Source organism: Balearica regulorum, chromosome 12 (assembly GCF_011004875.1).
Source record: "Balearica regulorum gibbericeps isolate bBalReg1 chromosome 12, bBalReg1.pri, whole genome shotgun sequence".
In the NCBI taxonomy this organism is placed as follows: Eukaryota; Metazoa; Chordata; class Aves; order Gruiformes; family Gruidae; genus Balearica; species Balearica regulorum.
In genome coordinates this window covers 17386076-17412188 of record NC_046195.1, presented here as the reverse complement: position 1 = coordinate 17412188, position 26113 = coordinate 17386076, and the positions used below count along the sequence as shown (strand labels likewise).

General features: G+C 40.6%; 1 protein-coding gene across 13 annotated transcripts in view; it reads right to left on the bottom strand.

Annotated features, from left to right (window-relative positions):
* Positions 1-26113, bottom strand: part of MCTP2 (multiple C2 and transmembrane domain containing 2) — a 121504-nt gene that overhangs the window by 55671 nt on the left and 39720 nt on the right. For 6 of the 13 annotated variants that reach the window (XM_075764207.1, XM_075764206.1, XM_075764211.1 and 3 more), the window contains 7 exons: positions 25877-25912; positions 17341-17505; positions 15397-15527; positions 8599-8785; positions 7691-7784; positions 3873-3975; positions 1431-1533 (listed from right to left, as the gene is read on the bottom strand). In XM_075764207.1, the coding sequence (XP_075620322.1) occupies positions 1431-1533; positions 3873-3975; positions 7691-7784; positions 8599-8785; positions 15397-15527; positions 17341-17505; positions 25877-25912 (819 nt within the window). Of the gene's footprint in view, positions 1-1430; positions 1534-3872; positions 3976-7690; positions 7785-8598; positions 8786-15396; positions 15528-16343; positions 16441-17340; positions 17506-17756; positions 17775-20546; positions 20579-20738; positions 20890-25876; positions 25913-26113 lie in introns of those variants that run through there. The other 7 variants (XM_075764216.1, XM_075764217.1, XM_075764213.1 and 4 more) reach the window with 7 other exon arrangements.

Here is a 26113-nt window from a genome sequence, read left to right as displayed (position 1 = left end):
ACTTTGATCAGCTGGGACCTTTGCTTTCCCTCTAGAAACCTCCCATTTCCCCAGTCTCTGCTCAGAGTCCCACTAACCCGTTATTGCAATGCTGCCTTTCCTGCATTCCTTTACCTCTAAAACTCAAAGACAAACTCTTGCCTTAACCATGAAAGATGTGTGCCAGCCTTTCTGCAGAGGTGAATATGCTTTCACAGAGATGTTTCAAAACAATACTGCAATTTTGTACTCTATAATTTCAATCAGGATTCACCGTCTGCCTATTCGAGATTGCTATTACCCACAGCATCACACTGTGCATTACTGAAAGCATCTCACTACTGCACGTATCACTTGGATCATGATATATATTGCAAGCATGAATGTTTGTACATGGCTCAACACAGTATTCACTGCATAAATACCTGTCACACCCTCTCCTCTGCGTAGGGAACCTACTGCAAAACATCCATGCCTCGAAACTCAAAGAAACCCCCATGCTTACAGTTAAACATGTTTACACAACTTGACTGAAATGAGCACAAGAGTCCCATGATGTTTCAAGCCTCATCTACTAATTGATTTAATAAAAATCACAGCCTAGAAGGTTCTTCCCAAACGTTACAGCAAAAGTTACCAGAATCTTCTCTGATACTGCACATACACATGGAGCTGTTTACATCCTCTTGATCTCCTTTACTCACTCTATTATTACCAGTCTTGTTCCAAAATTAAATCGGTCTTACCAAACACAAAGCTGCTTTTCCCCCATTTCTCTATTAATGTTTTTTAACGAACCTTTTATGTGTTCCCCTCTCTTTAGCTTGGTCTTTTTTGGCCATTTCTGAAAAAAGCTTCAACTCTCCTTAATCTCCAGAGCAACCGCTTTCCCCTGAGCTCGCTTTGTTTCCAGTTTTGATTTTATACTCCCATGGTAGCGCTCACTCTTCACATATTTGTTTACAGAACAAAAACCACCAGTCTTTAAAAGCACTATGGAGTAGAAAACACCCCTTTTAGGTAATTTTATTCAGCTGTGCCAATAACAACAGCTATCTCTAGTCAATCCTACTGTGATGTGCAATTACTTTCTTGGAGTAAAAAGAAGCAAGACAGAACAAAGACATGCTTAAAATGTTGCCTTCAGATGATGATGTGGAAACATACAGAACAACTCAATTATGTTTTCAGACCTACATGGCATATAGTACTGATGAAGTACAGACACTTCTGCAATTTTCTTTCCAATCAACCAAATTTGTACTAAAATGGGTTGGAAATGCTCGTTACACTAAGGAGAACTATAAACACTGCCAACTAAGGCATATATAGATCACAAAACCTGTTTATCTCTAAATCTGTGTTGCTTTGTACTACAGGAAAAAGAAATGCAACTTGTTCCCAGCAAAACCAGCAATGTTTGAATGATACACGTGGCAAAGGTAACTTACAGACAGCAAAGGGATGGCAACTTTTCCAAGAAAATCAGGGGGTTTATCTCCATCTTCATCGAACACTGTCACTTCCAGAACATCATGAATATCTTTAATAGGGCTGGAATGAAAAGTGCAGACACATTAGAAAATAATATTTGATACACATGCACAGAGTCTCCTCCACAAAGATCTGAGAGTATTGTTTTACTAATTAAGTTTGTCTTACCTTGGAGTATAAAACTAGCATTTAATTAAATTCCCCCCAAAATGAATCAAATGATGGCTATTCCCCAAGCATTCCCCTCATGTTTCAGTCCCACAACTAGGCAAAAAGAATAACTACCAGACAGTGACATTTTTCGTGCATTGATGATTCCAACAGTGTACAACTCAGCTCTCCAGCAGAAGCAGCTGGTGACTGGGAGAAGTCAAGGGCTGAATTCAGAACATCAAAGAAATAATCCAGGAAACAAAACTCATGTAACTTCATTTGACTTGAACAATTATTGAACAATTAACGCCCTTTCAAAGTTCTAACAAAAACAATTACTTTAAAAAAAACCCCAAACCCAGAACTTATCAACACAAGTTGAAGGCCCAATGTACAATATTTTTGTTCCATTCAGTGCAAACGCTCTACTGATGTGGCAGCAGGCACTCAACCCTAAGTATTTATCAGATCATTAATAAATCAGAGTCTCAGTTAAGAAAACTTATATCTGTGTGCCTGCCAAAACATGGGTAAGCGGAGATCACTTAGGAGTTGCATTAATTATCTCCTCTTTTCCTTTAAGGAAAATGTATGTGGTATAGCATGTGCTTGTTATTTAACTAAGTACAGCTATTCTGCCCAAAAAGTTTTTTCAGAGCAGTCCTGCTCCCGGAACCTCTGCCTGCAACACAGTGGAGTTGATCCTCATGAAGCAGAATGTGAACCTAAAAGCCCACCCGGTTCTCTCTCCAGCTAGCAGCCATAGCATGTTCTGTGATGTCACCCAGTGGCAGCCAAACCACCGTAAAATGGCTGTTTTCAAGACATAAAGTACATTGAAAACTGCCACTTCTGCAACCATACTTCCATATTCCTCTCCAAGCCGTTACCATTTTCCGTATGATATAACTACCAGTGGTATAAAATCTTAAAACTCCACAGTGACACATGCAGATAAGTGTGTCACAGAAAATCTGAATATGATGGGAAGGGCTCTCTGGTGGTATTGAATGTTCCAGCTGAAATGAATTCATCCACTCTGCTCCAAAATAAATCTAAATCATCAATAGCTTTTAAAGTGCTTAATTGACATTTTTTAAAATGGCCAAAAATCTTAAAGAGAGATGTGAGAGCCTGACTGGCTCTGTAGATTTGATGCTTGGTCTAGCCATACAACAGCAATAAGAAAGTGAGAGAGAGTGCGCAGCTGACATTTGAGACCCACAGAAGTACAGACACAAACTTTTTTTAAATAAAATAACTTGGGATTCTTATTAGATTTATTTTGTTGGCTGAACATCCGACAAGACTCATCTGTTGGCACAATTTCAGAATAAACAGTGATAAGTGGAAGCTTCTTGAGAACAAAGTGAGAGAAAGGACTCCAAGAGACCTGCATTCAGCCACAGCCATGAATTAAAGAGAAATCCGACAAGGTACTTCTGTCAAAGAGATCAGATACTTTTTATTGTGTTCGCATTGAGCCCAGTATTTTTGAATGTTGCTTTTGCAATAAGTCCGTAATTCTCAAACTGTTCTTCAAGTGGACAGGTGCAAATGTCATAAATGGTCCACTGCCAGCCCTCGTGGTTGCCTTCCTTGCCATGGACCTCTACAGTCTTGGAGACATTTATGTCAGTTATTCACAAAAATCTGTGTTAGCATAAAGCGAGATTAAAAAAATTGTGCTGCCTAAAAGTGATACCTAAATTATCATTTTTGTTATTAATAAAGTCACTTAAAAAAGAATACTCTGATTTTCATACAAATCTAAGCTTCTAATTTGGGGTAAGCTATGTTTGTCTAGTTTAAATTCAGAAGCTACACCACGAACAACATGAGCTCTAATTTTCTGCTTGCCTACAAATTAAACAAGGATTCTACCGTGGTTCAATGAAACATTTTATTTTAAATTACGGAAAATGTAGGCGTGAGTATCTGGTCTCTACTTTCTGTTATATTATCTCTTGGATCCAGCTATGACTCCATTATGTCTAGTCATGATTCTTCCTATAAATATCACAGTAATTTTTCTTTTAATGACTTCTATTAATAAACTCCAGGCAAGAACTAGTAAAAGGCAAAAGGCTTTAATTGAGTTATATTTGATATTTCTCCAACATCCTCTCTGACTGAAAAAATGACTTATCTTAAACTTGACCTTTGTATTTTCCCAAAGTTGATAGTTTTTTATAGTTAAGCTGCTAACTGGTGTTTCAGCATGTTTTCAAAAGCAATCCACTTACAATGTGAACACTTTGTTCCACTCTGGATTGAGGTTCTTGTAAACAGTGTGTGTTTGAAGACTGTCATTTCCCAGCTCTAACACACAGAAAGGATCACTTTTACCTAGGGAAAGATCAGATAGAAAAAAAAAAAAGAAAAAAATTAAGTGGATCAGTTATTGCATTTAGCATGCACACTCTTTCTTTGCAGTAGGGCTGGGGAAGCGACTGGCCAAATAAAAATAAGATCTGTAAAGACAACTGCAAATTGCCTCATTCTGTTGGAATGACTTCTTAAATAAACAATATCACCAATGCATCCTCAGTGCTGGAAGCTCTAACACTTACCTTACAATTCATTCAGGTACCTGAAATCTGAGACCTACAGCGAATCATCTCTAAGTCTTTATAGCAAGACAAATCTGCTTACGTTAATTATTCAGATGACATTACAAAAGCAGTACTGTCATTCTGACCCAAGTAAGCCTCAGTGCTGCAGTTACAGCTCTCTATTTTATCCTCTGCTTAGAGTTTGTGGTGGTCTTCAGCTGATTACAGTACCCACACCACAAAAAGCACAGCACTGTGTTTTTATTAGCAGCATTTCTTCAATCAGTTCCATGTGAGCAAGTCCTTGCAGCTATGAAGACCCTATAGAGTGCCACAGTGTAAACAAAACTCAACATCAACTGGAGAATCCATGCATGAACCAGGTATTGTACTCAGGCAAACAAAACAATCCCCCCGAAACCAAACAAAAAAGTCCACCCAACCTCCTCTCAAAAGAAGGATGTCAACATGGAACTTATTATGGTGAAGACACATTTGCAAATGTATTTTTTTTTTATAACTCACACTACATGAATTTGTAGCTTTCAATACTTACCTCAGCTCAGCAGTGAACAGAGTACCTTTTTATCAGTGCGTCTGGCTCAATATCTGATTTAATCTCATCTTCAGCATTCATGTATAACTCAGCCACAGACACTCCAGCCTAACTTTTATGTAGGCAACTAAATATGTAGGCAATGCAGGGATTTAGATAGCAGACAAAAAAAGATATTTAAGCAAAAGCTGTCTTTTTCTTAATCCTTATTTTTGGTATTATTAATGCAGAGCTCTTAAGGTTCTTACTCTGAAAAGTTCATAAACATAAACAGGAATCCTTTCAGCACGTAAACAGTGGGTATTAACTAGTCAATATTGGTAAAGTTTAAAGACCATGCGTATTACTGGAATCTATTTGTCGTCTTTTCAGCTTATGTGCCCATTCCTTGATAAGTGTGGAAAATGCATGTAGCCTTTCAGAGAAACTGCTTGAAATGCAAACTGGTATATGCCAAAACCAACCTCACTATATAATTTGGTATTCTGAATGCTATTTTTTGGTCAGTGAGCAAATGCAGTGTTTGAGAAGAACTCTCATGCGTACACAGAAAACATCCAACAAAGCAGAAAAAGTCATTTTCACGTCAACAAAGCTATTATCTAGGAATATAAAAGTATGGAAGGCTCAAACTGGGCTAGCTGTGGCTGAAGAGCTTCTACATATTTGATATATCTGTGTGGAGATTAGCCTAAAATTTATGTCAAATGGTAAACCATGGATTTTTCAAAACACTGTTCAAAACCAAAGCAGATACTAAGTTGTTTTCCGATAACTGTTATTATAGTAGGCTAAAAAGTTGCAATTAAAATCTGTAACACCAACATATCATCAACTGACAAGAGAAATCCCAATCGCACTGAAATCCAATCTTTATTATGGGAATATGTAATAAGGTATAAGGTGGCATTACACTTAAGAGATGACTGATCTGCAGAAGTTCACCCACCCAAGACTCATGACTGCTGTAAGACAGGACAGGGAGGGAATGCTACCTGCTCGTACTGCTCCTCTATTAACCCTTGGAAGTCTTGGTACCTCTTAATGGCTCTGTGATTTTCCCTTTATCAGATTTTTAGCTGGACTTTGAATTTACTTTTATCAATAACAATAAATCTGAGCAGTCTCCCTGGCAATGCAGGAAATATGGCACTGCTCTAGGAGGGCTCTATTATGGAAGCCCATAATTGCTGCACTAATCATTTATGAATGGCTCAGAACAGATAATTAATCTTTATGTCTCTCATTTCACGATCAGAAATTATGCTATTTTTACCTAAAATGGCTGCATCCTTTTGCAATTTGGTGGGTCTATTACAGCATAATACTAGGATATTTTCAGCACTGCCATTGAAAAACAATTTGTCATTTGCTTCATGAATCAGGCTCAAAGCCTGGGTTATTTTGAATATAATGACAGACTGAGTAACCTTTTACTTAAGCAGAATTTCATTCTGGGCTATGCACAAGGAATGTGTGTCACATACTCTGTACGAAAAGTCTTTGAATTGCAGAATCAAGAACCTGCGTGTCTCTTCCAATGTTCATTATCCACCCACATGCTCCTGTTTAAGTATTGAGGGAAAGGCGGCCAAATCCATCACTGATGCAACTGCATTAACATCAGCGAAGTTTTCCAAAGGGTAAATAACCTTCCAGGCTCAGCTCTTTCCCTGGACGCCATCTATATTAAAACCTCACGTATTTCTAGATAGCCCTAGCCTTATCGTTCGCCAAAGGTTCTGCTTTGCTGTGGTACAGTTCTCATTTAATTTGTTAGTAAGGTGCAGTTACACTCCTAATTCCATATAGATGTATACATTATGTCAATTTAGAAATGGATTTCTGTACAAACTACCTTTCATTATTGGCAGGTGTTTCATTTGTTTTCAAATTAAATCCTTCAGTTCTTTAAAGTACTGCTGTCCACAGTAAATTTTTTTTTTCCCCCTACTGCAGTGTTAAGCAGCGAATTGAAACTGAAATAGTATCATGATTAATGTTGGGCTTTCTCCTTTGAACCTTATTTTAGGAGCAACACTCTCATGTCACAATGTCTTCATGAATACCAGAGAACGGGGCAAGACTGTTTTCTCTCTAGCATCTTTCCTGGCTTTATCAACAAGTTATCTTAAAAATGACTACGTCAGCAAATATACAACACAACGCTGTGGCTGTAAATTATGACCTGGTGCAAGATACAGAGGGGAATTAAAAGGTCTCCAGAATCCTGGAGAAGATGACAATAAAAATAATAATATCCAGGCAGTCGCTACAGAGAAGTATAAATTCCCTAGACCTTCCCTGGAGAAACAATATAAAGTTGCATTTTTAAAAGGTGTTAGTGTCCATTGCTGTCAGGACCGAGCACAATTTGAGGTACAGCTCAGTGGAAAATCCATACTTTTCTTTGAGTAAGAGCTCCAAAAAGATCATCCCAAATCAAAGCTTCAAACTAGCTGTAAGAGAAACCCTCACACTTGCATCCCCATCGCTGCAAGCTTTCTTTTTCGGGTGACAGCCTGCAGTGCCACCCAAACCCACATACTCAGCACCATGTCAGATGTCCCCAAAATCTTTAAATCTCATTCACAAACTCACAAGGTACCCAATAAAAGATGGAGAGGCTGCTTTGCAGGCACAATCACTTGATATCGACTCTTCTATTACATATTCCTGTTGGAAAATACAACAGCACACCAGGCTAAGTGCTAAGGTATTGGTCAAGCTGCTCAGATCTAAAGGGGAAAGCAGATCCCCATCCACTGGACCTTCTAACCTACTTATTGGAGTCAAAACCATTTGGTATCTTAGTTCCCCGAAGCAGGTTTCAGCACTGGAGAAATGATGGGAAGATTTACTTTTCCTTGATCAACTGACTGTAATGCACAAAGTCTAATTAGCACTCACAATATATTATAGCATCATATGCTGGCAAACAGAAATAAAATACCTGCAAAGTCTGCTGCCAACAGATCCACCGCCTTTAAAACTTTGACTTGTAAGAAGCCAATGTCCTTTAAGTCCCGAAAGGAATTCTTTATACACTGCAAGGAGGAAAGCATAAAGATACATGTTATTTGTAATTCAGTAAGAAACACAAAATATTTAACTACTAAATAACTTACATGTTTATATCCATTGCTATTTCTGCAGTGTTTCAGTTCAGCAGCTGATATACCCATAAATACATCTCCACTATCCCAGTCTCGCTACATCATGACTCTGAGGTTCACAACTTCACACACTACCTGCTCCTAACGAAGTTCTCCACTCACACACAAAACGGGACATAGGTAGACCTGGAGAAGCAGCATGGGTTGGGAAGGCAGCACACTCAATCAGGCATGAAGAATCTGTCCTCAAAAACTTTGACTTACATGGTTCAGATTCCTCATGCCTCAGTCTCTCTCATTTTAGAGAGATACACACTTATTCCTTCTCTCCCAGCTTTTACGGATTGAGGTGTGGAAGCCATCATATGGCTTTATCTTCCAAAAGCTGAAAGTCCACAACGTATCCTCCCCAAAGAAGGAAAGAAAGCTAAGTGTACTATGATCTCTCCGAGATATTCGGTGTGTCTTATTCCCCGTGATAATCACTTAATACAATTCAAGTTTGCAAAGAAAAGTATTAGTTTAAAACTCAACAAATATAAGCAGCCAAATTACTTGGGTCTATCTGCCCTGCCAATCTCCTTGTCATTCTAAACATAACAACTACTCCGTGTAATAGTTTTCTCTGGTAGGAGACATGTTATTATGACTGGACAAATTATTTTTTTTTCCCCCTGCAATTTTGAGTACTTTCAAAATTAAGGAGAAAACAGGAAGGAAAAAAAAAAAAAAAGAGCAAACTCACATAGCGCTGTGAAATCTGTTGCCTTTCACTGGGGTCTCCCAAAGGGCAGACACACAGATCAGAGATAGACACTCCTGTACACGGGGCAACAGCAATCAGCATTAGCAGGGACCCTGGATGTTTTTCCAGAGGCAGCTCTAAGCAATTGGTCTGCTTCATCGGCAGGGCAGTAACGTCAACTTGGCACCTAGAACGACAGTGCCAAGGGTTAATAAGAAAAAGAAGCTGGGGAAAAAAAAAAAAAGCAACATTTATATTGACTTCAGTAGCAAACAGGCACCAAAACTTATTGCTTGTTCAAGATGAAAAGAACGCAAAAAAAAAATCTCAAAATTAAACATGGGAAACCAATTAGCCAGTTTCTATTGCACTTACTGTCAAGTTTTGCTTTCTGGTTCACCTACGGGTAAGCAGAGGTAAAAGGTTTGGGCTGCAAGTACAGTAGGAAAACTTAACTCTGGCCTGCCTCACTTCCCCTCTAAAATCCCCCAGTGCTTTGTGATGGATTTGAAACACAATTTTATTTCACCTCGGGGAAAAGAAAAGGGGCAAACACAAAATTTAAAACATTAGCCTAAAATAGATTAGTTTCTTTAAAGTCACATACTCCATTTTATGCTACATTATACTGTATGCCCCAATCTCTTTTACAAGCCTAACTAGAGCTACATTTTCAGTGTACTGTTATATTTCCCAAAGGGAAGGATCGTCTTAGAAGTTCCCCCCACCCCCTGCACATAATATCTATCATTAACCTGAGACTTCCCAAAAAAATAAAAATAAGGAGGAAAAAAAGGGAGACATTCATAAAGAGACAATAATAAAAGATGACCATGGGCTAAAGCAGAGAGAGATCACTAGACAGCCAATTATACACGAAGGGAGCGGTTAAATGCAACAGAAAGCCTAATCACTTGGCTCGGCTAAATGCCTTCTATTTAGAAGTCCAGTAAATGGAGTGGAACTTTTTTGAACCTCTGTGGGGCTTGGCTTTTAAGAACAGGCTGAACAAAAGTTACAGATGAAAAAGGAAAAAAAAAATATTAAGGAGGGAGAAGCTTTGTTGCCACACTGCAAGGGGAATCACATTTCTCAAAGGGACAGTGAGCGGATGATGGAGAGTGAGAGCTTTTGCTCCGCTTAATGCCTGCCGACAAGTTTTTATTTAAACTAAACTTGTTAAGGTGTTGTCTTAATAGGCTAAAATTCCACAGGGTTCCCCCAGGTGGGTTTCTTCTGGGTAAATGGTGCATGTAGCATTCCTGATTGATCCCATTCCAGTAGTAGAGCTAGAGTGGTTTATACCCATCTGCTATAAATTGCATGCTTTCCGCTTCTTAACAGCCTATTTTCTGTGAATGCTAAGGCGGGCAAAAAAAAAAAAAAAATCCCAAAACATTTCAGCCTAAAAACCCAAGAAGCTATGTTATGAAGTAAAAGTCATTGCTCTGATGAGTTTGTAAGTCATCCAGTAGCTCCGTGTATTAAAACACAGCTCTTTGTGTAAGCTTCTTCTGACCAGAATCAACAGGGATGACTGCCTTAAGTGCGCTCTTTGCTATTCACCGCACTGAACATACAACAGGTTGCAAGTTTACTCTTATTAACTGCTTTCAAGTGCTTTGAAAGAGAAAGAAAATAAACCAGGAAGAGTACCAACAGCGTTCAGCATGTAGGCTGCCTCTCAACACAATTTCCAAGCGTGAGACATTGCATTTAAAGCTCATTGCTATGCCTGGACTCTTCAGAAAGATATGACAAGAGAAGTTACAGCAGAAAGGAAAACAAAACAACAACAAAAAAGGCAAGCATTTGAGAAAAAGACCTTATCACTTCCACACTGGAGGTCAACATCACCTTGGCTGCAGTAACACAGTTGCTTCTCAGACTGCAGCAGTCTTACTGATGGTTTAGGTATCAGTGCAAAAGGGGGAATGTATCGTTATCTTGGGTGTTGTGGGGTTTTTTTGCTTTTGTTTTTAACAGATGAAGAAAATGAAACAAGGAGAGGGGAAAACTCAGGGTCACCCAGCTGGTCTGTGGTTCAGCTGGCAATAGAGGCGACATCTCCCACATCAGCATTTCGTACACCACCCACTCACAGTCCACAACTGCAAAAAGCTGCATTTGCTTTTTTATGTTAAGAACTTTCCATGGGGCAAGAGAAAAAGATAACTCATTCAGACAACGGTGCATCTCCCACCAACAGATACCCTCAGAAATATCTCATATCTCAAAAGCAAAGTTAAATATAATTCTAGCTTGTTTTGGTAAATTGGAATTGTTTCTCTTATTAAAAGAATTTGATTAGCCAAAGGTCAAAGAAAAGATCAAGTATAAGGGCGTGGGGGTAGGAGGGATGCACATGTGGAAGGGAAAACAGCAGGCGGTGGAGTATAAGCATTTCTTCCTCAAATCATGTCTGATTTCCGTGCAAACTAACTTCCTTAAAACATCTGTGTTCACTCAAGGTGATGGTATGCCTCTATTTTCTTTTGAGAAACTGGGGGAAAAAAAATTTCCACATTTACACTTGCAAATGGCAAAAGACTTAGGAAAAAAAAAAAGACAATCTGTTTCATTTAGGTTATACAACATAATTGATCAGACTGCAAAGAATGCAGCTTGGTAAAACAATTAGACATTCAATTTACTATATAAATTCAGCCATTTCCACACAAACACTTCTACACTATTAAAACGAGTCTCATGATTTCCAAACTGCTTCCCCCATCCTCCTGAAAGAGAAACTTTTTCTTTCCTTCCTTCTCAGCTTTCTATCTGCAAGACCTTGTTAAAGATAATTATTTCACAAGAAAGTAGTAAGAGACTATGGTGACTGGCACAGCATAAGACTAACGATGGCAACCCACTTTTTGCTCAAAAGTTGCCTGATCTGAATGCAAAGGGCAAAACTCTCAGATTATTTGTATTTTAGGTGATGCAAATGATCTCTAGAGTTAAATTCTCAACATAGTAATTCTATCTCAGAATAGGACAGCTCTGCTTGTTGTCATCTTTTGCTACATTACATATTAAATTCAGGTGTAATGTTTCACAAACATGAACTATAGTTCTGTATATAGTTCTGTAAGTTAAGAGTGCGTTGTGCACACAAATGTATCACTTTTTTTTTAAACCACAATTAATTAAATGCTTTCTTTCCTCCTCCTAATCAATACTGAGGTTTACACCTCTATATTGACCTGTAGTCCTGGAGAGGATTACACCACAACTTTAGTTTTCATTTAAGACTACTCTTTTGATTAAAAGCCCTTATCTTTAGCTGTCAAACTTTTTTTTTTTGCCTTTTTTTATTCATTTTGCAGAAAAAAATATTACTTGAGAACAGTACATACAAATTATTTAACTTTACCAGGGAATCAAATGTTAAAATTTCACTAAAACATGCTGAGCTTAGCCTCTTACCAGTAGTCAGAATTGTATTTTATTACGCAATACACGATTCATCAAATTATGATGAGAAAGTATCCTTAAATATAAATATATAAGAAAAAATCTGCACAAAACATTACCAATTTTTTTTTTTCCTGCAGAATTCCTGAAAGCCCATCACAAGAGGTCAGAATCATTATCACAGTGTATGATTAATATTTGGAAAGGAATTTCAAAAGCCACAGGTGTCAAGGAGAGAATTAATAGGGTCTTATTCTGACTTATTCTACAGATAAGTTTTGGTTGTCTGATTCTTCCTATAACTTGGTGAAATTTAAATGAAAGGTTTGGATGCAACCATAGTAGGCTTTTCTGCTCATCCCAACAGCGCAGCCTTTAAAATAAAGATTGTGGTTGCAAAGACACTGTTTCCTGAAGGCATTCATCATAAAGATACTGGATGCACTCCAATCTCATAGCTCATGGTCTTAAGTCTAGCAGTTTTTGTAAAACCTCTTTCTTGAGCTAAATACGTGAAGAAAAAAAACCAACCCTAACATTTTGCAGTATCTCTTTTTCAAAACATATCCCCTGATGCAGAAACATCTCTAACAACCTGGCATAAACAATTTAACTCTGCCTGGACAAATTCTGCACATGTTAACACCTTTGTTTATTAATATACATTAACATCATCTCCTGTTTATAGCATACCTCTTATCCCAAAGGACACAAAAAGCACTCAATAAATGTTAGTAACAGTTCTGTGCAGACTAAATAAAGGGATTACTTCACCCAGCACCAAAACACAGCCACCAAAACACAGTATTTTAAGTGAGGCAGAGAAATTGGATCTAGTTGAAAATTTAAGGAGAACGCAGGTAGGCTGAATGTAATAATTTAGCTCGCGATGTGCACTGACAGCGAGGGTTTGCTCCATGACAGAAGGGTGACATGATATTGCACCGAATGTTTCTTCGCTAATTCAGAAGCAGACAAAGGCCCCAGGTGTTAGTGTTTAGTACCGGAGGTCCAACACATTTCTTATTCTACATGCTCCATAGTCTCCGCAGATGCTTCAGGTCCTATTTCAAGAACAATATTTTACCTTGAAACTAAATTATGCCTGGGAGAAGAGCCATGTTCCAGGGGCTTAAGACATCCATCCTACATGAAATCCTGGGTCTAAAGGAATTAACAGAAGTCTTTATTTCACAAGAGTTCAGCAATCTGGATTATCTGACCTGAATCCATGTTGTGCATCTCCTCAACTTCATTTAAATAGTGTGTGTGCGTATATATATATATGTTTAAAGGTCTAACCAACACAGTTCAAACTATACAGCCCTGAGGGAGCATAATGAATCCTAACTGTACCCACAAATCGACCACAGAATTATTAATTAAAATCCAGCAAATTTTGCCTTTTTCTTAAAACCGTGTAAATTATTTGAGGGCAGTTGAGTCACACTGCTGTATGTAATGACCGAATATAACCCACAAACATTTTACTAAATAATCTTTCTTACAGTGATGTTGTGAAATTCAGAAATCTCAGAACTCAACTTGGAAATCATGGAGACAATAAACATGGCACCTCATAATGTTGTTTTGCCAACAGAATCCTTTTCCAGATTAGACTGCGCTTGAACCCTTCATAAAATATTATTTATTGGGTGTCAAAAGTTTCTACACTGTACAAACAAGGCTTGTTGTTATGCATTTGGTGTTTACCTATTCTTGCAATAGCTCTTTAAAATCTAGTATAATTTTTTCATGTTTTGATGCTACAGCAAATTTGCTGTGCTTAAGGCAACAACAGTAATATTTTCTCTCCACGCAGACAGCAAAAATAACTTCAAGGTAAATCTAACACACACAGGCTTTCCCAGGGCTGAAATCTTTAATAACAGAATAAGCATTTTGCTGATATTTTTTTTTGCCATATTGAATACCACCTGCCAGAAACCAGTAGGAAAAAGAAAAAAGGGGGGGGGGGGGAAACCTAAGGAAGAATTGCTCTAGCATGAGGGAGACTGAGCAGAGGCAAGCCCCAAACACTGCCACATTTCCTAACTCTAAACAGAATATCAGAAGTAATAACAGTATGAGAATGGAAGGAACAGATTCATCTTCAGCCACTTCTCCACGTGATGAGCAACAGCATTCAGCCAGAAAGCATTTCCTGCTCTGCAAAACCACAAACATTTGTAGAGCCAAAGGGCATTGTTCTTTTCAGTGAATAGTTTCAAACTATTTGAATGCTTGAAGAGAATGTTCTTGTGAGTTACTGTTATTTAGTTAGCAAGTTGTGAAACGCTCACCAGGTGAGAACGACAAACAACTGCAGACAGGATCCCTGCCCCTAAGAATTTAGAGGTTGTGGCACTGATCCAGCAAGCGGATAAGCACGGACAGACCCAAGAGAGACCCCAGTAAACTAAATAGTTCTTGGTACTGCTGCATGTAGCCAACTGTGCAGATGCATTTTGAGGAGGTGGGTCTAGATGACAATGCTGCAAGCCAAAAGAAGTTACTACTAGGAAACCAAGATTGTACTAATAGTGTACAAAGTAAGATGGAGTTAAGAGAGGAAGGGAAAGAGCAGGGCATAAGAGTAGGACCCATATTCTATACCCACTAAAAAATTAAAATAAAAGGTTGACTGCTATGCTACAAAAATTCTTAAGATCATTACTTGAGGATTTGAAGCTAAAATTGGATAACACAGTGGACAGAATCTGGTATCTCTGGTCAGAAGATGGGTAAATCACCTGTTTAAAGCAGCATTTTCAGGGGCAGCCTCACAACATGAGCTTGTGCAACAGCATGGAGCACCAAACCCAGAGAGATTAGTTCTTTGTGGCAACGGGGAAGAGATTACCCAAATAAAGCAAACCCAGGTAATGGGAGCCACGTGTAAACAAGGCTACAAAAGTACACCGCTACAGAGAAAAGGGACACCCCTGCCACTCAAAAGGAGCACGAAGATCCCCGAGCTGTTGCCAGTCTGAAGCTGCAAATCACCCCTGCAGAGCACAAGGGACCTGGAGCAATATCGCCATGCAACGCAGACAAGTACTGTTTCCTTCCTGCCACTGGCTCTCCCCGAAACGGCTGCCACTGAGCTCCCACAGTATTTTGGATTTTACAGTCAACTTGTGTGTCTCTGCATTTAGGTCATGGTTAATCAATTGCCCAGTAACAGGTTTTAATAAGCATACCCTTACAGAGGCACCCGGACGTGACAGGAATAAGAAGAGAGCATATATTATGATGCTGACAATGAAAATAAATGGATCAATTTAAAAAAAAATAATAAAAATCACAGTATCTTTTGTACTTACCTCACTCCCTCCGCAGCCCCCCCCAAAAAAAAACCCCACCAAAACCCCAACTTACGTTCCCAAAAGCTCCTCATGCTTTTTGTTATCCTTTCTCCAGACCTCAATGTCCAACATATCCTTCCTGTCAGAGAAGTAGTGAAAATCAAACTGTTCCCTCCACTGAGGATTTGCACTCTTACACAGTGTCTAGAAAACATGCAGTTATAATATTTACTTTTCTTAAATGGTACTTATTTCCACAGTAAAGCACATAACAATTCTTCCATAAGAACAAGGTTGGATGTTAGGGCATCAAGTACTAAGGTCATTCCAACCAAAGCTCCCCAGCCCATCACACAAAGCTTCGTCTTCCTTAAAAACTCCTTCCTTTCTCCCAATAACAATAAATACGCAAGTGTGATGTGAATGAAGGGCTGGAGAAATTTTGAAATGCAAGGTGAATCCACCAGCTCCAACTTTCAGTGGACCATGGTCATCATTCAACATCACTCACACACTGGAAGAAATCAACAATAAACCTTTTGAGGACAATCACCTTAAAATCACCTTTGAATGAATTCAGGAACCCAAACCAGTATTGTTTTACCCTTCTGTGTTAAGATATAGGCAAAGAAGGGGCAGCCTTGAAATTATTAACATCCAGGTAGTTGATATATGTAAATCGTCCCACTAAGTTCGGTGAGATTGTTCATGTGTTCAGGTTACTCCGAGTATTCACCAGATTGGGACTTAAACCATTTGCAATTCATATCACACTACACCACCCACCACCAATATCAGCATGGCCACTGAGAGAACAGGAGACAGGATTAGCTGGACCATGACTGAGACTTCTCCCACCTTGTCTGCTTTCCTGAACCATAAGAGATCATACTACCTAAGCTGAATAAATTCCAGGAAAGAACGTGAAGCACTGCCAATTTGCAGTCTTATTACAGAGTTAAAGCAGTGGTCCCCAACATTTGCTGGACCCCAGATAGAAATACTAAGCAATTAACTCACTGCAGGCAACATTGTACTTTACTCCCCATTTTAAACTTCTTAATTTTCTGTGACTGCAAACCGTGTAGTCTTGCAGATTCATGACACGAGCTACGGACTATTAAAGAGGGACATAAAAAGGAATCTTAACTGGAATAATGTATATTTATTCTAAAATAACTAACCCATTTGTTATTTTTCAAAGCTGCTTTTCTAAATAAAAACATGATATCGTGACCTTGGTTTGAGGTCCGATGTGGGGGACGGTGCAGGTTTCAGATGCGCCTTCATCTGAACATTATGTTCTGTGAACTTGCTCTGTACATTTTGTACAAGAGGGGTTTGCTTCCTCCTCCTCCCCCCTCCACACTTCCAGTTCATGACATGCAGAGCTCTTGCCTTCTCAACAGAACATTATTTTAATTATAGTCCCTCTTAGATTTTGGAGATGAAATGTGTATGTTTAGGAACCCCATTCAGTTCTTAGATTCCCATGAAACGGTACTAGATAGAAGTAAACGTAGCCTAGAGGACAAAAATTCAAATTAAAACCATGGAGTATTTTGTGTGTTTTGGTTTTTTTCTTGTTACAGGCGACATTTTTTGAGAAAGGTGCTTTAAAAATTAAAATAAAAAAATTCCCCTGCACTGGGAACCACTTCAGGTCTGCTTTTCCAGCATACCTAACATTGCAAACCTAACTTCTGTATTGGCAGAGTACAAAACACGTGTGATGCATGTAGCTTTATTTCATTTCATGTTAATGTCAAACATCCATCAATATGATATGTTAAATGCACAAAACCAGACACACACAATATTCCTAACTTCCTATTTCTATATTGACATGTAAAACATATTAGTAAAACGTTAACGTCCCTGATCTGGTCTCCTGGTTTTGATCTCACTTATATATAAGAGATTCAAGAATAGTTCCATCTGAGGTAGCAACACCAGTAAAAGAAACACCGAGTACCTTATTGGCTTCAGCAAACTTAAGGAAATCCTTAATACTTACCTTACTCTTGTATCTTTGATCTCCCAGTTTGAGAAGAATAAAAATCTCTGCCAAGCCCCCTCCAGGGATGTTCTTCCCCTCCAAAAGCGTGATGCTGACCAGCCCATTCCACAACTGGTTCTTGCGCAGAGAGTCGGAGAGTCGCACGCTCCGCATGAAACTTGACTGAAAAGCAAGTCAGCGACACAGAACATTTATACCCCCAAACCCACACTTTTATGCTGAAACTGATTGTGATATGAAAGCACCAGGAGTGAGAGAGGTACTGTGATCCCCTAGGAGTAAGCAGAGAATGGAGGGCAGTAGGATGCTATGGATTTTCTGCCTGTACTGGCCCCGCGAAGGGACGGTGCTCAGCATCGGAGCAAAATCAGCAGGGTTAGGTTAAACCACCAGAGAAGTCGACTTCAGCTAACCTGGCTGAGCTTCAGCAATAGCAGACCTCAAGCGTTGAGAGCAAACTGTTACCTTGGCTCAGGGAAAGACACAGGAAAGCGATGGAGAGGAGAGGTGGAAGACGGGAGAAACTAAAGCAAACTCTTTAAATGTCTCCAGCTACGTCCATAAAGCGTGGGTCTGTCCTTTCCCGCATTCCTGTCTGTGGGAGCGAGACGGTCCATGGCCAGGTGAAGAGCTGAGCATGCATCTTCCACCTCCTCAATTACTCAACCGCCTGCCATCCGCATTAGCTCTTCCCCTGCTGCCTTTGCAGCTCCTGCTTCCAGAAACCAAGCCCACGAATCAAAAATACTGATGCCTGCTGAAAAAACACTGACACCACCAGGCTCTTTATCTGGAGTTATGGTTACCTGGTAGCCACATTTGTTACCTTCGCCGCTTCATCCTACGTGGCACGGCCGCGCTAACAGTTTGCTAACTGGCAATATTTTATTGGACAGAGGATGATTAAATAGGCCTTTATTTGGGGGGAGCGAGCTGAAAACATTAAAACTCAAGGCTATACTTTTCTTCTTGCAGTAAAAATCCTGCCATATTTTATTCTCGTGAAGCAACTTTTAACTCGCCACACTTCAGAGCTTCAATCATGTCATATACAGGTGGGAGCAAGACGGAGGAGAAGATTTCACAAGTCACTAAAACAGGACGTGTTAGCTTTAAAAGCAAGTAAGAAATGTTGTTACTAAATAAAACGATTGCAAAAGCACCTGATGTCTGAAGATTACTTTTTATGGATCAATTACCCAGCAACAAAATTCTTAAATCATGGGTGGTGAACTCACAAATTTTTTACTTGCTTTTTACTGGTTAAAATACCCAAAACTCTGAATCCCACAAGCATATTAATATACTTCTATTTAAACACCCCGTTTGGCTTTCCTGGCACACTGGTTAAAAATTCCTACCTTTAAAAAGAAAACGAGATTTTGATTCATAAATCCAGCTGCAATGTAATTTCTTTTTTTTTTTTTTTTAAAAGTTCGTCTTTTAGGCCAAAAAGCTAAAGCATGACTGTTCCCATGGACATACTTCAAAGTCCCGGCAGATATATTCCTCCCTAAACACTGCAACTATTTCAAAATCCTTTTTATAAAAAAGGGAGTAATGTCCACAAGGGATCAAAGGGCATTCTACAGTCTGGCAATCGCCTTAGAAAAATGGCAGTGCTTCCATGAAATATGCCCTAAAATAATTTTGCAGCTTGGTATGTCCTAATTTCAAATTGGATGTTTATCTTGGAAAGGCTTCTATCTAACTTGTCCATAAAAAAGCTCCACTTAGCTCTATGAGCCCTGTGAAAATGGAATCCAACGCTGGCTATTAAAGGGGCCTGGAGATTGCTTCCATATGGCGTAACAGCATGGGAGTGGAGGGCTAAGGCCTACAGCAGGCCCTGCTTGGCTTGAGCTCCCCATCTATCCATGGACACTCGTTGCATTACACCATAACATCTGGATTATTGCTTGTAATGTCCCTGGGAAATATCCACTTCCCATCAAAGCCTTTATCTATCTCGGTTGTACTTTGAACATTTTAGTATTTAACGCAGTCATGTTTGATGTGATGTACTCGCTGCTTTAGGACCAAGGGTTTTCCCTCTCCCCCCCCACTCCTCCCTCAGAGGAGGAAGAGGTATTTGATGTAAGTTCACACAAAACACCCGGACAAAGTTTATTATCCGCGTTACAATTTCTTTTAAAAACAAAGCATCCAGTTCTCTTCAAAGCTTCCAGGCTGAACACGAAAGACAGTTGTTATCACTCAGTTTTCTAATCAAATTTGGATTCTTTTCATTTTTTAACCAGGCCAGTATTTTAGGGAGTCACTCAGCATTGGGGGCCTTCCTACCCGAGTTCTGCAGCATACATGACCCCTGACTTGACAGTTCAAAGGACTGCTGGGAGGTTCCCAAACCAGCCCAGATTCCACGCAGTCCCAGGAAAAAATCAGCACCCGCAGCTCGGTGTTACCAGAGTACATCGCAAAGCATCAACTCTCACCTTCCAAAACAGGTGGCCCCTACAAATGGCCTTGTGCACCCCTTTTTCGGATGCTGCAAAAGCACTCTGTGCTCATCGCAGAGGAGGGGTATGTCAGTCTCTGGCTAACAGGACTTGGCTACTTTCTGGACAAGATCTAGCATCACTTAGAGCATCACACTGGATAGAGAAGCTGAGATCTTTGCAGCTGGCTTAGGGCGTAGTGCTGATCTGCAGCACCTCGACACAAGCTCAATGGCTGCAGTCTGCTTCCTACCTCCCCCAACCCAGCTCTGCCACCACCAAAAGCCTCTCTCCAAAGGGAGCAGCACGGAGCCCGGGAAGGCTGCTTGCTTCATGTCCATGCCAAACAGCCCATCACGTTAGAAATGCTTTGGATTTCCTGGACATGCCCAAGTCATTCCCACAGCGTGTGCTCAGCAAGTCTGGCACGTCTCCTGTGCCTCGTATCCTCTACAGGCACACCAAAGAACCGCTCTGTGGCCACCTCCCCAGCCTCCCCAGGTATTTGGCAGGTTGTTCCTCTGACCACTCTGATAGAAATCCCAGCCAAACAGGCAGTGTCTCAGATTCCACTCGCAGTTTCTGGAAGGAAGCACGTCTGGGGAAACCCAGATATGTGGTAGACCCACGGACCCAGACCATCAATGAGTCAACTTTAGTGTTGCCTGGGGAAGCCAGCACTATGGAAAATGCCTCCCAGGTGACAAGAAAATGATATTGCATTATTTATTTTAAAAGTCTTACCTCCTGATACCCTGCATCTATTCATTTCAAACTGATTTATGCAGAGTTAATTGATTAAACTTCACAGCCTCCCTCTGAGTTGGCAAAACTATTACAGAGCAGAACACAGAAAAGTGAAGCAATTAGTCCAACAAGTTACTCAGGGGCAAAACAAGCACTAAAAAAAAAACCCACTCCAAATGCTACACTAACCTGCCTTCACAGTGAGCCACCAGAAAAGTCAAAGCCCCTCTCTATACTGGCCAGAAGAGGACATCGTCACTTAACCAGTGACAATTTTAAAGTGGTTTTATCTTTCCAGCTCTTCCCTCTCCCCGTTACCACCCAGGCTACGGACACCTCCGCACTTGGGTACTTCAGCTCCTCCTGCTGCTGAACCCGAGCTCTTTCCAGCTGTGCTCCCAGACTGGATGCCAGGTCCCTCGGGCCTCTCCCACTCTATTTTCCTGTAAACTCTCTGCAGTCAGCCAGCTCACACTCTGGCTACGTCCCAGACCAAAGTAAAGGTGCCTTGCAGAGGTATGGAAAAGTTGGCTGAAGCTAGGGTCAGGCTATAGGGCTGGAAATTAGGAAACACATGTTTTATGATGGAAGTTGGAACGCGTCCCAAGCACAAGACGTGGGACAAGTTTGCTTATTCCTTCCTCCCCCTCCTCGCCCTCCCCATCGCTTCTGAAATCAAGATAGTCTTAAGACCAAAATTTGAGGGGTTGTCTCCAGATAGAGCTCTGATTTTGGCTGGGCTCTGGGTGCAAATAACCAGTGATACCATAAAGGTCATCTTTATGAGTAGTTCACTGCTGCAAAACAGATAACGACTCAAACCAAAAGCATCCCTCGATCAAGCCAGCCAGAAAGAAAATAGTAAGCACAAGAATATCCAGAAAGCTTTACTCTTAAAAAACAAACTAGAAGTTTTTAGAAGTTTACTGCAAATTTAGGGACTGTGCAACATCAGGTAAGTAACCTTTTCTGAAGCAAAAGCATGGCCAGGTCACAGACAGGATCCTGCCACATGAAGAACAGAAGATGGTTCTCTTCTCTACTGCTTAGAACATTTCCCCAGAAAATCCCCCACATCTCTGAACAGAAAAACTAAAAATCAGTGCTCACAATACCATTTTCAGAATCTGATTTCAAAATTAATATAGAAGCTTATCACACCAACTTTCAATTTTTTATTACTTTCTGGTTCTGATTTAAAGAGGAAAGCTGGACAAGAACGAGCTGGTGGGCCATATTCTGCCTTCACAGAGCCAAATACAGGGGACAAGCAAGAATGATGGAGCTTTGGAGGGGAAAGAACTGGCTCATTGACCCAGCTTCACAAAATTCTTCAGAAGCTCAAGTCTCCCTGATAACACCATTTGTATATAATCTCCCTCTATAGGCACCCAGCGAATCCCCTCTGGTGCATCAGGGCTGCTTTCAAATCTGTCTCTTTTCCTGACACACACATACATGCCCCAAGTTCAAACTTGGTTTTGAAGCAATAAAGAGATGCAGAAAAATTGTACATTTAAATGACACGGCGAGGTGGCCAAGTGTGAAGCGAACCCATCTCTCACATCTTTCATTTAAAAGGATGAGACAGGACAACAGAAAGCCTGCTGCAATCCCTGTGAAGAGGTCAACATCGAAACTGGGCCACGTAATTTGCCATTTGAGAAAACAACAACACGCAAATAGGAAGACTCTTTGGACCTCTCCTCATTAGGCAGGGAAACCATTTTGCAGAAGCAGTCTCCCCCTGGGAAAGAGGAGAGGGCAGCAAGAAAGGCAAGTGAACCGACACGAGATTGCCGCCACGATGCGTGACCCTGTGGCAAGCGAGTCCCTCCGCTCCGCGAAACGCTCAGAGAGCGTCGCTGCCCACGGGGTATTGTGGGAGAAAGCCAAATACAATGAGGCAGGCAAAAATGAAACCTAACAGCCCACGCAGAAAAATAAAAAAATAAAAAAAAAGGAGAACGAGGGATTTTCCCCTGCGATGAGATGCCGAGGAGCACTTGGGTCCGGTCAGCCTTTCAGCCAATTTATTCAATCAGCTTAGGCTATCAAGGTGGCAATTGCGTTGCTTTTGTTTCAGGACTGAACTGCTGCAGGTCACTCCACCCCAAGCAAACCTGCTTATTTGCTTCATAGATGTTCAACACTTAAAGGTTAGTCAGCTGTACAAATGCTGGAAATAGCGTGCGGGGCACTCAGGGTGAGACTCAAACCAACCAGGACAAACAAGGCTACTGAGCATCAGCGTGTTGGGCTCCAGCAGAGATAGCTACCAACTCCCTCTGCACCCCAGATAGCCCCAGAAAAAAAACACAGAAAAGAGGAGAGAGTTTGCCAATACACTGATATGATCGTAATACTATTCTCTTCCCTTTGCAATGCCACCCTCCATGAGAAAAGAAGAAAGCTGCGCTTTTGGAGACAGCTCCCACAGAGGACAATGTTGTTCTCAGCTCCCATGAAAAATGAGGGATCTGGATGTGCTCCCCATGTCTTGGGAACCTGCCCAAATGCGCAATGATTCCCTTGTAGCAGCAGTGAAAAATATATACTGTGTAATCAACAGATAGCTAAATCATCCAGTTCAACAGCTCTTGCACCAAAATGATTTAAAAGACAATACTCAGTTGCTGAAATCCTTCCTGCACACTGTCTGTAATGACTGTGAGACAACCATGGCCAGACTGGAGATCCGGTAGTGCTGCTGTGTTTGTTGTTGTCAGATACGTAGCTTTTCTTCAAAAAGCAAGTGAGCTCAGAGAACACACACAAAGAGCGCACGAGTATCCACAACCGCCCGCGCGAACCCCTTCGCCAGTCTGACACGGGGCTGCATCAGGTATCAATGCCATCAACAGGGGTACTAACCACTTGGGGTGTAATTTTGGAAGCCAGCAAGGATCCCATGACTGATGTGACGAGTCATTTAGGACACTGATGTGCCAAATCTGCACTAAGATAACACAAAATGGTCAAATTTGAGTATAACTGGATTTCTTTCATACAGGCAATACAGATTAAAAAAGCTGTGAAAGTTATAGTAATTTCACCCATCCTTACAATAATTATTTTTCCCTGTATTTATAGAAGAAAAGTGAAATATTACAATACAGGTCAGCTATACTTCAGTGCAAAAAACCCCAGGAAAACCATTTCAAATAGAAAACTTTTATTTGCCTAAACCTACAGAGATGAAATTTAGATCTATCTCAGTTCAGCTGCTCAAATGGAAAGTACATGGCCTTTTTCTCCTGCGACAACCAACCACAGTCAGCTCAATAGCCAAAAAAGCGCCGAGTTTGTGCATCCGTTACAGAGCTCTCTCCATTTCCCCTGCCCCCCCCTTATTCCTGTATCTTTATCTCGTCCAGCAACATTGTTTTCTACCCCATCATACTCTCTGGCTATTCTTCCATAACCTCTTGTGCCTTCCCTAGACACCTATATTCCCCATGCACACAATTTTTCTTTCTAGCCTTTATGTTCTGCAACAAACTGCTAGTACTGCTTCCACAGACCAGAGTTTCCTAACTAAAGATGGTTATTGATGTACAGTACTAGTGTTTTAGTGCAGTAGCAGAATCAATAAACCAGGAAATACTGCTTTGTCAGATTTTTCCAGCGCATGCTGGGAAATATTTTTACTGCCTTTGGATGGTCACAGAGCTTTTCTTTAGAGATCACACTGGAGCACGAACTGTGTCTTCCCTAGGAAGAGCTGAAGCTCTCCTACCCTCTAGTGACTGGAACAGAATAGAGCACAGGGTTACAGCTCTTTCTTTTCCCCCCCGCCTCTTCTTTTAGACAGTACTTTCTCTTCTAACTCAGGACCGTGCTTCAGCATCTCAATTTTATTTAAAAAGATGCTAAGGCACAAGTCGGAGTCTTGAGAACTGAACAACTTGCCAGTACAGCTTACAGCAAAAGGTCCAAAAACCTGTATGTAAAAAAAAAAATTACTTAATATGCAATGAAATATAGGGTACAACCAAAAAAAAAAAAAAAAAAATCCCAGTGACAGCAACCAAGACAGAAGTTTGGCTATTCTGGACAAAAAGGACCAGAGTTTAAAAACCTGGCTCCTTTTCCCAGGACCTAAAGCCAACCAGCGTCAAGAGACAGCTGTGTGTGCATGCGTGAGAAAAAGGGGGATCAAGCTACACTGATTGAGTGAGGGCACAGTAATTTCCAGAGCTTTAGTTAAAAACTAAAGTGCTGAGCTCTTCAATTATTCCATCACTTTCTGTCATACGGCATTCAGGGATGTCTGGCGGCTCTCTGAGGGGAAGGGCTGCGATATCCCTGGAACCGGGGCTCGCCGAGCTGCCGTCCAGCTCCAAGGGCTGTACTTTGCACTTCTTCTATTGACAAAAATATACTTGCTGGCACAATACCTGAGAGGGTTGGCTCCTGAACATTGCACACCACAGTTGTAATGAACAGAACAAGAGGAGGTTAATTATTCAATTTATTTAGGCACAAACCAGTAGTTATATAGGGAAAATATCAAGATGCATATGTGTTCTCATAAGAGCCAAATTCTGCTTTTCAGAAAGTTAGACTGTAGAGCTCTGAAGCTGGGTACCGGGGACTGCAGTTTCTATATCATTGTTATTTACTCAATAGCAAATTAAAGCTTTACAGAACAAATAAAAAGCCACAGTCTGTTCCTTGAACAAGTTAAAATCTAATGCAAATATGGGACAGTACAGGAATATAAAAGTAATGGAAGCCTGCAGGGATACTACAGAAGACCAAGGAAAGCAAGTTATGTAGTTATGTAGCAACACACAAATCTTGGAAATCCTGTTATGCTGCTGGTAATGAAAACTGCCTGCTCAGTCTCCATCCCAAGAACAAAAGGAATTTCAGAAGAAATACTGCCTCACAAAATTCCTCCCATGGTGAGAGGTAACCCAAATGATTAGAATGGGATCCAGGAGACTCATGTTCAACTCCAGTGCCAACTCCCAACCACCTTTCAGGTATCCTTAAACAACTCAAATCCCCCGCAGCTCTCTTGTTGGTCGAATTTACACTCATTTCCTTAGTACAGACAGTTTTTCTGTCTTTTTACAGCTCTTTGGTGAATGGGGTCTTACTCTTGCTTGCCACTAGACGCTACCCATAGCGCCTACCATAAGAAAAGAGCAGCAATTTCTCATCACATCGAAAAAAAATAATCAAAAAAAGTGAAGCTGACAGGTTGCAGCTATACCTCGGAGTTGAAACAGGCAGTGTGTACCCTGTTTCAGAAGAGGACACAGATTTTGGGAGGGGACTTTTTTTTTTTTTTTAAAGAGAAAAAAAATATGGATTACCTTGGATGAAGTTCGCTTCTTCCGACTTGACCATCTCTATTCGTGGGTCCCCACCATCATACCAAAGAGAACCCAGGAAGAGGAAACAGAGAAGGAACAAAATGGAAAAGTGTTCAGTAAAATAATTCAAACAGCAGCTTGTCAAATGTGTTAGAAAAGATTATTACTAAGTAGGGGGCTGGACCTGCGAATGCATTCATCTACCTCCCTTCTCTCATGGAACATAGCAATCAACAA